The 15,280-nt window shown below is 38.6% G+C and overlaps 1 protein-coding gene across 1 annotated transcript in view; it reads right to left on the bottom strand.

Moving 5' to 3' along the window:
• LOC135475177 (uncharacterized) overlaps positions 1 to 15,280 on the bottom strand; it is a 68,653-nt gene that overhangs the window by 21,498 nt on the left and 31,875 nt on the right. Inside the window, exons 3-6 of the mRNA XM_064754966.1 lie at positions 6,898 to 7,048; positions 5,856 to 6,059; positions 5,230 to 5,419; positions 4,072 to 4,580 (exon numbers count right to left, since the gene is read on the bottom strand). Of these exons, the coding sequence (XP_064611036.1) occupies positions 4,072 to 4,580; positions 5,230 to 5,419; positions 5,856 to 6,059; positions 6,898 to 7,048 (1,054 nt within the window). The remainder of the gene's footprint in view (positions 1 to 4,071; positions 4,581 to 5,229; positions 5,420 to 5,855; positions 6,060 to 6,897; positions 7,049 to 15,280) is intronic.

The following is a 15,280-nucleotide window of genomic DNA, read 5'->3' as shown; positions in this document are numbered from 1 at the left end:
ACAGACAAAACTGCACTGGCTGGTTTGACCAATTTCAGGATTTCATAAAAAGTGAAAAAAATTTCTATCTGTCTATGCAGAATACTGTTCTCATAATATACTTAAATAAACACCTTGCAAACATGTGAAAATGTTGGAGAATTACAGTATATATATATATATGTGTGTGTGTACATTCATTGTAAGTTTTAACTACTCACAACCTCGTAAATTAATGACTGAAGTTAATAAGTTAACTCTTGGCCACAAGGGGAAGTGGTGAACAATGGTGAACAACTGTTGTATTAAATATTACAGCACTGTACCAAAGATGAAAAAAAAAAAAAAACAAACCAAAAATTTTTTTTAAAAAATTGCGTAAACAAGCCTATGTGTACACATTTATCTGTTAAATCCCAAAGTAGGATTGTGTTTTATCTACTAAAAAGTTTTATAATGTGTAACAAAAGGTCCACTTAGGTCAGGTCGTTGAAGCACTGGCTTGTTGACATGTATCACCTCGACATGTTGACAGTATAATAACATCTGCAAAAATCAATTCCTTTGTTAGTTACAAGTTAGTTACACTAAGTTTACATTTAGACTTTAATGTCAAGTTTATTTAGAAGTGGTTGGTATAAATCTATATATCTGATTGGTGTTTTACGCCGTACTCAAGAATGTTTCCCTTATATGACTGTGGCCAACATTGTGGTGGGAGGAAACCGGGCAGAGCCAGAGGGAAACCAACGACCATCCGCAGGCTGACCTTCTCCTGTACGGCTGGAGAGGAAGCCAGCATGAGCTGGACTTGAACTCACAGTGACTGCATTAGTGAGAGGCACCGTGGTCGTTGCATTGTGCTGACGTGATCGTTAACCGTTGGGGCCCCAGGTTATTTAGAGTGAGTGAATGAGTGCTTGGGGTTTAACGTCATACTTAACAATTTTTCAGTCATATGACGACAAAGGGGTCTTTAGAGTGTATGTAATGTGCCTCCTTATTGCAGGGCAGATTTCCATCACTCTTTTATCTAGTGCTGCCTCACTGAGACGATTTACCGAAGGCAAGAAAGCCGCTCCATTATATTGATACAGGCCAACCAGTCGTTGCACTATTCCCTTAATGCTGAAAACTTCCTCTTTCTTAAGGTCTTAGGTGTGACCCAACCCAAGATTGACCCTGGATCTTCCACCCCCAAACCAGACGATCTACCAACTGTGCTATAGGGGCCGATAGTTTATTTAGAAGTGGTTGGTATAAATGTAGACCTATGTATTGTATTGCACTGTGTTAACCAGGGCTTCCAGATTGCAAGAAATCAATAGGCTGCTCAAATCAGCAAATGTTTCTCTTTTATTTAAATTAAATGCCCAGGTTTTTCATCAGGGGCATATTGCCTGAAGGCATCTCCCTGGCGGCTCTCATTGTATCAAATCATTAATCTATTATGTCATTCTAAACAAGTAAAATGCTGACAGTTACACAGCTGTCAGTCAATTCAGCTCAGTTAAACGGTTTAGGATGAGGATAATAAAAAGAGACCCTTTATAAAGCTGTGAAGGTATAGGTTAAATTAACATATTGTCACGGCAACAGTCAAGCAAGGTTATGTGATGGATGTCAAACATGTGAAAAAAAATGGCTATTTTTTTTAATTTTACGCGTTTGTGAAGCATGATCAAGTGTAATAAATCTTAGGGTATAATAAAATGAGCTGATTAAAAGTGTCAAGCATAATGAACTTAACATAATGAGACTTCCGTCTGACTTCCATTTAACCTTACGTTGCTCCGAATTCCCACTGACATGCCATTGCACACATGTAGTCCATCCTTCCTGTACTTTCTGCTCACAATGAACTAGAATTGTTGTAAACTATGTATATAATTGTTTCACATTTGCATTTTTGTGGGTTATTTTTTCTTCCATCACAGAAATTATTGAAAAGTCTTTGCTACCTTCTTATACATTGTAGCTCACGTATTTTGCGATAGCCTTCAAATTTTCGACTTTTAAAACACTCTATGTTCAAGTTCTGTCAATAAGTTTTGAAGGGTAATTATTTATTTTTACAAAGTTGGACAATACGTATGTACATGAATTAATTTGGGAAGTCAAAGTTCATAACTGTCCTGGAAATGTTATATAATGTATGTACATTAATGATGATGACAAACTTCCATGTTTCCACCCCTGTCGTGATTTAATTTATCAGGTACCAGGAGTCAACAATTTTACAAAATTTGGTTCAGGAAACCAAGACTTCCTTTACCATGTTTACAGCAACCACACATAGTAATTTATATGTTACATACTGCATACACCTTACAGCACATGCGCTGCTCTATACATTCGCTTTACATTACTGCCACCGCGACCAAAATTTGTACAAAATTATGAACAACACCAAGGTCACTGGGGTCACAGAACACAAAAACTCTGCCTCAAGGTTTTTTTCTTTCTAATAATACTTACACATATATACACGTACATTCTATTTATTTGAGTGTGTACAACATGACTCTAACCAACACATGAAGCAATTTTATTGAAGAATGCTGATTAGACAGTTCCACACAAGGACACCAGTGACAAGCCAGCCTACATGAGTGGCAAAGGCTCCAAAGGTTAATCTTGCCTAGCGATGACAGAACTGTAAAGCGAGTGTGGAGAGCGGCGCATGTACTGAAAGGAGTACGCGCATACTGCTACAAGCTTACCAAGCCACTGCAACGCATATGCCATAAAACAAAATAAAAGTTTGGATGACAGTATATCTCAGTGTGAGTGAAGTTTTATTTTATATGCCTTACACTTTCTTAAGAAATGTAATACTGATGTATAAAAGTATAGAGTAAGTAAAATACCTCAGAATAAATAGTGTACATATAATCTTTGCTCTAAAAGTGTATAAAATGGCAAGAGTAGGTAATCCAGTGTGAAATGGATCATTTCATAATATGTGAACTATTATCATTGTTATATTATAACAAAGGAAAATGTATTTTCTTTCAAATTATAAATACTTAGAAGATATCACAGACAATATGGACCAAGTCCATGTATAGCATGGATATACATGTATCACACAAAGACATGTCAATGTATAGCATGGATATACATGTATCACACAAAGACATGTCCATGTATAGCATGGATATACATGTATCACACAAAGACATGTATCTACCAAGTCCATGTATAGCATGGATATACATGTATCACACACAGACATGTATCTACCAAGTCCATGTATAGCATGGATATACATGTATCAAACAAAGACATGTCCATGTATAGCATGAATATACATTTATCACACGCAGACATGTATCTACCAAGTCCATGTATAGCATGAATATACATTTATCACACGCAGACATGTATCTACCAAGTCCATGTATAGCATGGATATACATTTATCACACACAGACATGTATCTACCAAGTCCATGTATAGTATGGATATACCAACCTGGATGTACCCAGACAAATCCTCATAAAACCATTCAATAAAACATTCTAACAGCACATAAAACACTTGTTTTCTATAAACTTAACCATTCAACATAAATATGACTGCTCATTCCCAGTCTGCTACATGTACATTACAGGTAGGTCAACTAAATTTCCATTCAATGTACAAAAAAATCATAGTGGTAACGGTAAAGGATAACAATGAATTCATACTGATGACATTAGGGAAAAGCAACTGATCAAATGGCAGAATTGTACGTTTATTTATGTATTCAAGACAATGAGACAATGTATTTTGTCTAATAAAAGGTCCAATTAATACTGAAGTAAGTCATGCATAACAAGCTGGATATGTTCACACCTTCACAATGGGGCGTTTTTTGATAGCGTACCAAACAAATGGGGTTTACCGTGAGGTATTGTGGCATCAAAATCTGAACGCAATTGGACAACAGGAAGAATATGCAACAAAATAGGTCAAGATAGTATGTAGATGCAAAGCAAAAGATACTGCATTAATTCAACAACAAAACTTAATTTCAATGAACTAATATTTCAAACGGCAATTAAAAATAACAAAACGTGGTAAAATGGAACGGTGTCTGAACTTAACCTTTTGCAATATTATCCTCGTCATTGTTGTCTAGTGTGCAACTTTGTGATGTGCGTACAGGATAGAAATGGCGAACACAGCCCGCTTCACCTGCACACTGATTACAGCCTTCACAAAAGCTCATCAAGTTCTCAGGCACAGTTTTTGACGTCTGATGTTCAACACTACAATCACAACCCTGTGAATTCTTCCCACAAGAGTACATCAGATTGGCCAGTGCCCTGGGTGTCCTATTCTCATTGGTTGAAGACTCTGGTAGGAGAATCTCACTACTACCACCAGGACAACCATTATCGTCTCTTATGTCCTCAGCCAAATCTAAGTCAGTCACTCCAGAGGATATGCTGGTGACCTGATTCAGTGGCTGGCTGTTCCTGGATGTGTCCTGCACAAGTTCATCATCTGTATCACCAGCACTTTCGTCGTCTTCACTTTCATCATCTATGGCAAAAATGGAATGTCTGTTGGGGTCATAAGAAGTCTTCCTCCAAGGATGCTGTGAGCAATAGCTGGAGTGACAAAAACACACAGAGGCACTTGATTAATAATTGCATTTTTATAGCTTAATCATCATATCTGACAAAATTTTGCCCATGACTACAATTATGCCGGATTATGTCAGCTCTACTGATCTATAAAGAAAGATACTTTGAAGGTTAATGACTGGAACGGAAGACAATCTCCAGTTGGAAAAAAGTAAATTTTAGTACCAAAAGTTTATGATCTTATGATCTCGGCACATGCTTTATGATTTATGATCTTTATTTTGCTCTAAAGAGGCAATTTGTTGGACTACATTTTAGACTAAATACAGTATTTGAACTGCGGGGATCAATATGTAACTTTGTACTTTAAAACCCTGACAGAAGGCCACACCAAAAAGTATATTCCATATATTTGTTCATTCCTTTATTTAACTGGTGTTAAAGAATATATCACTTGTGCAACAGCAACCAGGACTGGTTGGAGGAAACTGGGCCAACTCCATGACAATTCACCAGTTGCTGACAGGCCTTCCCACATACAAACGGAGAGGAAGCCATAGGCCTTCTTTCAAACTGTTTTCAAACAATAATATTTTAATCAGCTTTTTTTTCACAAGTTATATGTGATTTTCTAGCTTGATGGTATTAACTAAACAATGATTTTTTCTGTTACCTATGACATATCCCCCTCAGCCATGTGTCTATGGACCGGAAATGGTAGGTTGGAGAATGGTAGCTTTTGGCTTCAAAGGCATAGTGTGGGAAGATTTGAACCTTTCCCTTCTGCCAACGAGCACCAATGGTTTTGGGACCGTCACCCAGCCAAATTTCAACATGAACCATATCATGACGCTGCCGCTTTGCTAAAAAAAAAAAACAGCTAAATTTTTAATGTTTTTTTTGCACAGATCTGTAAAAGCCTGTTTACATACAAATGACTAATTTACCCTGTGTTCATAATATTCAGCTTGCATTTAACTGATGCAAAGATACATTTAACATGGTATGGAAACATGAGGCTGTGTATAAAGGAATGAAACTTCTACTCAGAATCGACCAAAATGCATGGAGCTACCCTGAGCAACTTGGTAACATATTTCAGCCCAAAATTCTGTGTTTACATATGACTGGTGTTTGTAATGACAGCTCATTTAAAACCATGGTAAACCACTGACCTTCAACAGATAGGCTACAGGACCAATTAATCTCTTGACCCAAAACCACATCACCTAACACACCTGACACACCTTCATTTATCAGAAAACATACTGACAAAGTGCTTTAAAATTGGTCTCTTACCTTTGGGGTTAAAGTAGGTAGCTGATATGAAGACGAGGTCGCCTGGCTTCATCTGTTGCTCTGTCAGAACCATGGGTAGAGTATCGTACATGTAAGCCTGGTTCCAGGAACCAATCTGGAAACCAAAGTCCTCAGCCAAGTCCCTCATGACCTGGCGTACCAAACCACAACAGTCCAGGAACAGCGGAGACTCATACTCCGGATCTACAAACACACCACTCAATCACAGTCACAAAACATCTCCTGCATAGGCAATTCAGTCACTTTTTTACACTTGTATGTTTCAAGCCAAGCCTTATAGAAGTGAGCATTAATGAATCTGTGTAGTCCATTGCTGGCAAAGCACTTTTTCTGAGAGAAAGTTATGCATATCATTATTATGAAAATGATGTTAAACTATGTTTTGGTGGGACAAAAGACGCTAGCTTCATAGATCAAATTATGCAAATTATTTCTCTACCCCCATAGTTCTCTCAGAATGTTTCAAAATATTGGTCACAGTGGTGGTTGAAAAGCTTGAAGAATTAAGGAACATAGTTTCTGCATCATTGCCAAACATACAATTAGAAACTATGTTAAGACGCCTGTCTTTCAATCGCTACATGTAGGAGACATGATGTGTGGGTTCAATCCCGGCCTTGGACAGAGAATTTGAAGATTTCCCTGCTCTCACTAAACTTGGGCCTTGGTGACAACATAAAGTGATCATAATACCCATTGTAACTATGCCTGAGTGACCATTTACGCAGTCTATAATTATTAGTATAACACCACTTGTCTTCCAATTGTACTGCATGCAAGGCAGCACATTGCAATTGTGCTGGAAAAGCTCCGTCATTCATTTGCCAAAAGATGATGGTTTATGCTGGTCACTCAGGTTTCTCCTATAATAAAAATACCCATTGTATAAGTGAAAAATTGTTGAGTATGGTGTTACACAACAATGAAATAAATAAATAAATAAATAAATAAATAAATGAAAAGGGCAACTGCAATGAAATTAAGAAAGAAAAAAACACAACAAAGGAAGATTCAAACAAACCTTCAGGTCCCCAATATTTTCTTGCATAGGGAACTCCGAAGTACTTCTTGGCTTGCTGCAGGAACATTTTACGTAGAGCTTCCATCTTGGCTGGGTCACCAGCCTCCTGTAACTTCTTCAACTTCATCTCTTGGTTTTGTCGGATTTCATTCTGAACCCAATTAAACCATCATATTAAACATCTTTATCTCACAGAAGACAATTATAATAAGAAGTATGAGTAAAATGCCGTTGATTCTTTGAAATGTTTTCTTACAGGTATGATTTAACCTAACCAATGTTCCTTAATAATCACAGAAGAAAAGTTTGAGAAAATACACATACTAGCTACACAAAGTTTGGCATACCTGATCACGGTATCAGGATGCCAAACTATCTGTATTTCTGCATCCAATGTACGTGTACTGTCACAGTTTTCTAATAAATTTTTACAAGAATGTAAAATTTAAAGTGTTTATTAAATGAAAGTAAACCTTGCATTAGTGGTGACATTTTCACAAGTAGCTTGCGTTTAGAGTGCCTTCTCAGTTTCTACTGTGTCACCTATCCGCATAACAGAAGAATTATTTAACAGTCAATCAGAGGCCATGCTGCAGGTCAAATATATAATATTGATAGGTGCAAAACCGGATTTGACATCCAGAAATAAAACCAATCATATTAACATATGCTGACATTAGTAATACCAAAGGCATTCCTTTCATAATATATGATAAATATTTATGGATAGTTTCAATGTATTTTTCACAATTTGCTAAACCTTATGCTGTGTAAGAGTCAAATTAGCCATGCGTGACTACGGCAGTGACACCAAAAGCATTTCTGAACAGGTCTCTAATGTAATTGTAATGTATCGATAGAAAACGATGCCCTGTGCACACCCAGCAATGTATCTGTTCATCAAGGGGTTGCCATGGCAACTGCGTGTATGTACATGTTAATGTGGATGGTTATCAATCATGCTAGCATTGATGACTGACAAGTATGACACATTCGTGATAATGGAGATCCTATCTGAATACAGGCCATGATCGACCGGCGCACAGCCGTATCTTTGTTCCTGCAACCTTAGTATTACATCAGAGCCGTCTGGGCTGGCCGCCCAAAGGAGAGGAGGGTGGGGCACAGTCACCTTCAGAGGAGCGCAGCGCTATTTATACCTCTCATACAGATACCTGCAGCAACTGATGGAGGTTAAATGAGTATCATATACAGTATACTACTGACACTTTGGAAACCTGATCCTACTGTCAGAATGTACATCAATAAAGTGCTTGCTTAGTGTTTTAAGCCACTGAGTGTAAGTTTGCTCAAATCTCACCTGTGCCAGGTTTTAAAACTACAATAAATCACCTATCAGCATGATCAGTGTAAAGAAATTAATTGACCTGTATGTCGTTCAAATCTCACCTGTGCCAGGTTTTAAAACTACAATAAATCACCTATCAGCATGATCAGTGTAAAGAAATTAACTGACCCGTATGTCTTTCATAATACATTTCTAACACCATTTTAATCAGGCTCCAGTTTTACTCATGCAACATCTACGCTAAAACTATGTCCTTCAGAAACATCTTGAGGAGATTTGATTGGTCACAACTTGACCAGAATGTATATGATGTCAAATTTTATATGATGTCAAATTTTATACTGCACTTAAATGTGTAATGGTAGTGAGTTATACTGTATTGTATTGTCATCTATCAGGGCACATCTGACTATCAAAGAGAGAGTCACAAACTGAGCTGTAATGCTGGCACAAATGTTAGCAGCAATTAACATACAGATTTCATATTTCATAAAGTGTATGCATATTTAATATATACTTGTGTATGTGTGCATGTTATTAAAGAAATACACAGTACATTTATTTCTGGCAATATTATATGGCTACAGAAAATTAAACAATTTATGCAAAATTTGTTCTTATACAGCCACAGTACATTAGTAACTTCATACATGTACATGTACACATATTACTGGGAGACCTTGGTCTCACTGAACTGTACACATACGATGAGACAGTACATGTGAGCAGGTATATGCATGTGTACACGTATTACTGAGAGACCTTGGGTTCACTGAACTGTACGTATAGGATGAGAAAGCACACGTGAACAGGTACATGTACGTGTACACATGTTACTGAGAGACCTTGGGCTCACTGAACTGTATGTATAGGATGAGACAGTACATGTGAACAGGTACATGTACGTGTACACATATTACTGAGAGGCCTTGGGCTCACTGAACTGTATGTATAGGATGAGACAGTACATGTGAACAGGTACATGTACGTGTACACGTATTACTGAGAGGCCTTGGGCTCACTGAACTGTACGTATAGGATGAGAAAGTACACGTGAACAGGTACATATACGTGTACACATGTTACTGAGAGACCTTGGACTCACTGAACTGTATGTATACGATGAGACAGTACATGTGAGCAGGTACATGCATGTGTACACATATTACTGAGAGGCCTTGGGCTCACTGAACTGTATGTATAGGATGAGAAAGTACATGTGAGCAGGTACATGCATGTGTACACATATTACTGAGAGGCCTTGGGCTCACTGAACTGTATGTATAGGATGAGAAAGTACATGTGAGCAGGTACATGTACGTGTACATGTATTACTGAGAGACCTTGGGCTCACTGAACTGTACGTATAGGATGAGAAAGTACATGTGAACAGGTACATGTACGTGTACACATGTTACTGAGAGACCTTGGGCTAACTGAACTGTATGTATAGGATGAGACAGTACATGTGAACAGGTACATGTACGTGTACACGTATTACTGAGAGGCCTTGGGCTCACTGAACTGTACACATACGATGAGACAGTACATGTGAGCAGGTGCATGTACGTGTACACGTATTACTGAGAGACCTTGGGCACACTGAACTGTATGTATAGGATGAGACAGTACATGTGAACAGGTACATGTACGTGTACACGTATTACTGAGAGACCTTGGGCTCACTGAACTGTACGTATAGGATGAGAAAGTACACGTGAACAGGTACATATACGTGTACACATGTTACTGAGAGACCTTGGACTCACTGAACTGTATGTATACGATGAGACAGTACATGTGAGCAGGTACATGCATGTGTACACATATTACTGAGAGGCCTTGGGCTCACTGAACCGTATGTATAGGATGAGACAGTACATGTGAACAGGTACATGTACGTGTACACGTATTACTGAGAGGCCTTGGGCTCACTGAACTGTACGTATAGGATGAGAAAGTACACGTGAACAGGTACATATACGTGTACACATGTTACTGAGAGACCTTGGACTCACTGAACTGTATGTATACGATGAGACAGTACATGTGAGCAGGTACATGCATGTGTACACATATTACTGAGAGGCCTTGGGCTCACTGAACTGTATGTATAGGATGAGAAAGTACATGTGAACAGGTACATGTACATGTACACGTTACTGAGAGACCTTGGGCTCACTGAACTGTACGTATACGATGAGACAGTACATGTGAGCAGGTACATGTACGTGTACACGTATTACTGAGAGACCTTGGGCTCACTGAACTGTATGTATAGGATGAGAAAGTACATGTGAACAGGTACATGTATGTGTACATGTATTACTGAGAGACCTTGGGCACACTGAACTGTATGTATAGGATGAGAAAGTACATGTGAGCAGGTACATGTACGTGTACACATGTTACTGAGAGGCCTTAGGCTCACTGAACTGTACGTATAGGATGAGAAAGTACATGTGAACAGGTATATGTACGTGTACACATGTTACTGAGAGACCTTGGGCACACTGAGCTGTATGTAAAGGATGAGACAGTACATGTGAGCAGGTACATGTACGTGTACACGTATTACTGAGAGACCTTGGTCTCACTGAACTGTACACATACGATGAGACAGTACATGTGAACAGGTATATGTACATGTAGACGTATTACTGAGAGACCTTGGGTTCACTGAACTGTATGTATAGGATGAGAAAGTACATGTGAGCAGGTACATGTACGTGTACACGTATTACTGAGAGACCTTGGTCTCACTGAACTGTACACATACGATGAGACAGTACACGTGAACAGGTACATGTACGTGTACACATGTTACTGAGAGACCTTGGGCACACTGAACTGTATGTATAGGATGAGACAGTACATGTGAGCAGGTACATGTACACGTATTACTGAGAGACCTTGGTCTCACTGAACTGTACACATACGATGAGACAGTACACGTGAACAGGTACATGTACGTGTACACGTATTACTGAGAGACCTTGGGCTCACTGAACTGTACGTATAGGATGAGAAAGTACACGTGAGCAGGTACATGTATGTGTACACATATTACTGAGAGACCTTGGGCTCACTGAACTGTATGTATAGGATGAGAAAGTACATGTGAACAGGTACATGTACGTGTACACATGTTACTGAGAGACCTTGGGCTCACTGAAGTGTACGCATACGATGAGACAGTACATGTGAGCAGGTACATGTACGTGTACACATATTACTGAGAGACCTTGGGCTCACTGAACTGTACGTATACGATGAGACAGTACATGTGAACAGGTACATGTACGTGTACACATGTTACTGAGAGACCTTGGGCTCACTGAACTGTACGTATAGGATGAGAAAGTACATGTGAACAGGTACATGTACGTGTACACGTATTACTGAGAGACCTTGGGCTCACTGAACTGCATGTATAGGATGAGACAGTACATGTGAACAGGTACATGTACATGTACACATATTACTGAGAGACCTTGGGCTCACTGAACTGTATGCATAGGATGAGAAAGTACATGTGAGCAGGTACATGCATGTGTACACATATTACTGAGAGGCCTTGGGCTCACTGAACTGTACGTATAGGATGAGAAAGCACACGTGAACAGGTACATGTACGTGTACACGTATTACTGAGAGACCTTGGGCTCACTGAACTGTATGTATAGGATGAGAAAGTACACGTGAACAGGTACATGTACATGTACACATATTACTGAGAGACCTTGGGCTCACTGAACTGTATGCATAGGATGAGAAAGTACATGTGAGCAGGTACATGCATGTGTACACATATTACTGAGAGGCCTTGGGCTCACTGAACTGTACGTATAGGATGAGAAAGTACATGTGAGCAGGTACATGCATGTGTACACATATTACTGAGAGGCCTTGGGCTCACTGAACTGTACATATAGGATGAGAAAGTACATGTGAGCAGGTACATGCATGTGTACACATATTACTGAGAGGCCTTGGGCTCACTGAACTGTATGTATAGGATGAGAAAGTACATGTGAGCAGGTACATGCATGTGTACACATATTACTGAGAGGCCTTGGGCTCACTGAACTGTATGTATAGGATGAGACAGTACACGTGAACAGATACATGCACGTGTACACATATTACTGAGAGGCCTTGGGCTAACTGAACTGTATGTATAGGATGAGAAAGTACACGTGAGCAGGTACATGTAGGTGAGTACAAATCAATACTCCCAGTGACTGCATTACTGCCTACAAAATTAACAGACCAGCACAGCACAATGATCCAGGAGCAGCTCATCAATGCAGTCGCTGTGAGTTCATGTCCAGCTCATGTTAGTTTCCTCTCCGGCCACATGTGGGAAGGTGTGGGAAGGTCTACCAGCAGCTTGTGAATGGTCGTGGGTTTTCCCCAAGCTCTGCCCACTTTCTTCTGACCATAATGCTAGCTGCTCTTGTAGAAGTGAAATATTCTTGAGCACGGTGTAAATTACAAATCATATAAATAAATAAATAAATAAACAAATTAACAGTAACAACCAATAAAAATAAATTTATAAATTTTTTTCCCCACATGTACGCAGTGATGAAGAGCAACAGATACAGACATGTACAGACATGTATAATATAAAACAATATAAAATGAAAACACTGTTCACACATTGTGTCCAATAGCACTCAGTGGTATCTATCGTCAATTCTCTGCAGTGTTTGTCACCTGATATTGCTAATTACCTGCGCATAATGACGATATCAAGGGACAGGCCACAATTAAATCTTAGCATACACGTGATCACTGCATGCAGTCACATCAATCGACAGAAAGGAATGCATGCTAAGATTGTCAAACATAAAATTAAATGCCAACTAACACTTGATTTATAACCTTAACTTGTTCTGTCTGCTTTAATTTTCCACATAGTTTCACTCAGACACATGTGTGTACCATTAAATTACATTTAACACTTTTTTGGAACACATCATCATCAAGGTATTAACATCTGTACAGGTCAGCCTGACCCCTAATTAGTTGATATTATAAACAGGTCATTATCACATTATAATTAAGTTAGCTACATTGCACCAGCATGTACCTTCCAGTGACATGGAGCCTGCATTACACACTACTCTCTCTACGACAGACCCCATATCCTTACACCATAAGGCTATGATCTCTGCCTGAGGAGAGAAATAAAACACATCAGGCATTATACTAGTAATATTTATTTTATTTATTTGATTGGTGTTTTCTGCTGTACTCAAGAATATTTCACTTCTACAACAGCAGACAGCATTATGGTGGGAGGAAACTGGGCAGAGCCTAGAGGAAACACATGACCCGTACGTGGGGAAGGTCTGCCAGCAACCTGCAGATGGTTGTGTGTTTCCTCCTGGCTCTGCCCGCTTCCTTCCACCATGATGCTAGTCGCCGTCGTATAAGTGAAATATTCTTGAGTACGGCGCAAAACACCAATCAAATGAATAAATAAATAAATAAAAATTTCACGAGCTGTGAACTCTATGTTTTAGCATGGTGTCATGTTGATTTTTTGCTATGTGTTAGCTGTCTCCATGAAGAAAAATTCCAATAACCAACAAGATACACAATTTTTACTGGTATACTTTACTTATAGTGTGTCCTTTCATACTATAATAAAAAAAATAAAAATCAGACTCTTTAACAGAATTTTCCAATATTGCAATCTTGAAGGTGAACATCTTCAAATATCTCATTCAAACCTGTTTCTTTTGTACACATATTACACAAAAGATGTGGAGCAGTATAAAAATTCAACTTTCACAATGTTGACCTGCAATCTTTACACGTAGATCTATATATGGTTCTGTGATTGATTTACACCAGTCAGGACGTAAATGTCACCTCGGGTGGTATTTACAACATCTCACAGAGATAAAACCTTACTAGAAGTGGAAACCTAAGTGCCAACTATTGTAATGCTCACAATCAGTTGGTGTTTCACAGTGAGGTGACATGAACACTTGTGCAGGTATAGCTTCAGAGTGCCCCAAATTGCAACAAAGTTGATATGCAAAAAAACTTACACACTTAGTACTTACTACTTTAAGGAAAAAGCTTCAGTAGATTTCTAAGAGATTTATTGTAAATCTTCAACCTTATCCACACCTAAAGCAGTTTTTTCAGTGGAATTTATGCATATGAAAATGATGCCAAAATTGATTTATTTGCATCATTAAAGATGCAAGCTTCATATAACTGTGCAAATTATTTCTGTACACCTCATAGTTCTCTCAGAATGTTGGAAATTATTCGTTGAAAAAATGGCTGAACAGGTTGAAAAATCAGAGTATAAATATTACTTCCTTACAACACATGTTAGACACCTAAACCATATACATGTACAAAACCATATCATCTTGCACTCGCAATCATGGTATTGCTTTCACTGTTTAGATGACGGAGGTATACGAAGGCCCACATGATATGACTATACACGTACCTGCTTTTGCGGCCATTAAATCCACATGTACATGCACTGTTCAAACTGAGTGCTACATTTATCGTGATCATCATTTCCTATCGGAGTTGAGTTTTGGAGATTTTTGTGTTTTTTCTTTCACGCATGGTCATTATTCTGTAAATATCAACTTGTAAGACCAAAATGAAGTGTGCTTTCCCTTGTACATATTTAGGTGACATACATGCATGTGACAATACAATATAGTACACTGTACATGTAATTAACTGTTAGGTAAAGTCTTACTTTAGATATGGTGTGAAGGAAAACATCAAAACAAGTGATTTGGGTAGATCAGACTGAGGTTGTATGTGTACATATTTTGCGGATTATTTTACTTCTCACCTACATTTGTCTATTACAGACCATGAAAAAATACTGCCTGTTATATACAGCAGTTTGTCTTCCTCTTTTCAGCAGACGTCACTCTTTGTCAAAGTTCCTTTAAAACAGTCTGCTGACGTGCAGCCCTACCCTTGTGACGTAAGAATGTGTCCGTTTTCCCCATACTGTTAACTGTGTATGCACGGGGCAATGGGCAGGGCATTGTATGTCTATCAGAACTGACACTG

Source organism: Liolophura sinensis, chromosome 9 (assembly GCF_032854445.1).
Source record: "Liolophura sinensis isolate JHLJ2023 chromosome 9, CUHK_Ljap_v2, whole genome shotgun sequence".
Classification (NCBI taxonomy): Eukaryota; Metazoa; Mollusca; class Polyplacophora; order Chitonida; family Chitonidae; genus Liolophura; species Liolophura sinensis.
Note: the sequence above shows the minus strand (reverse complement) of the source record. Positions and strands in the feature narration are given on the sequence as shown.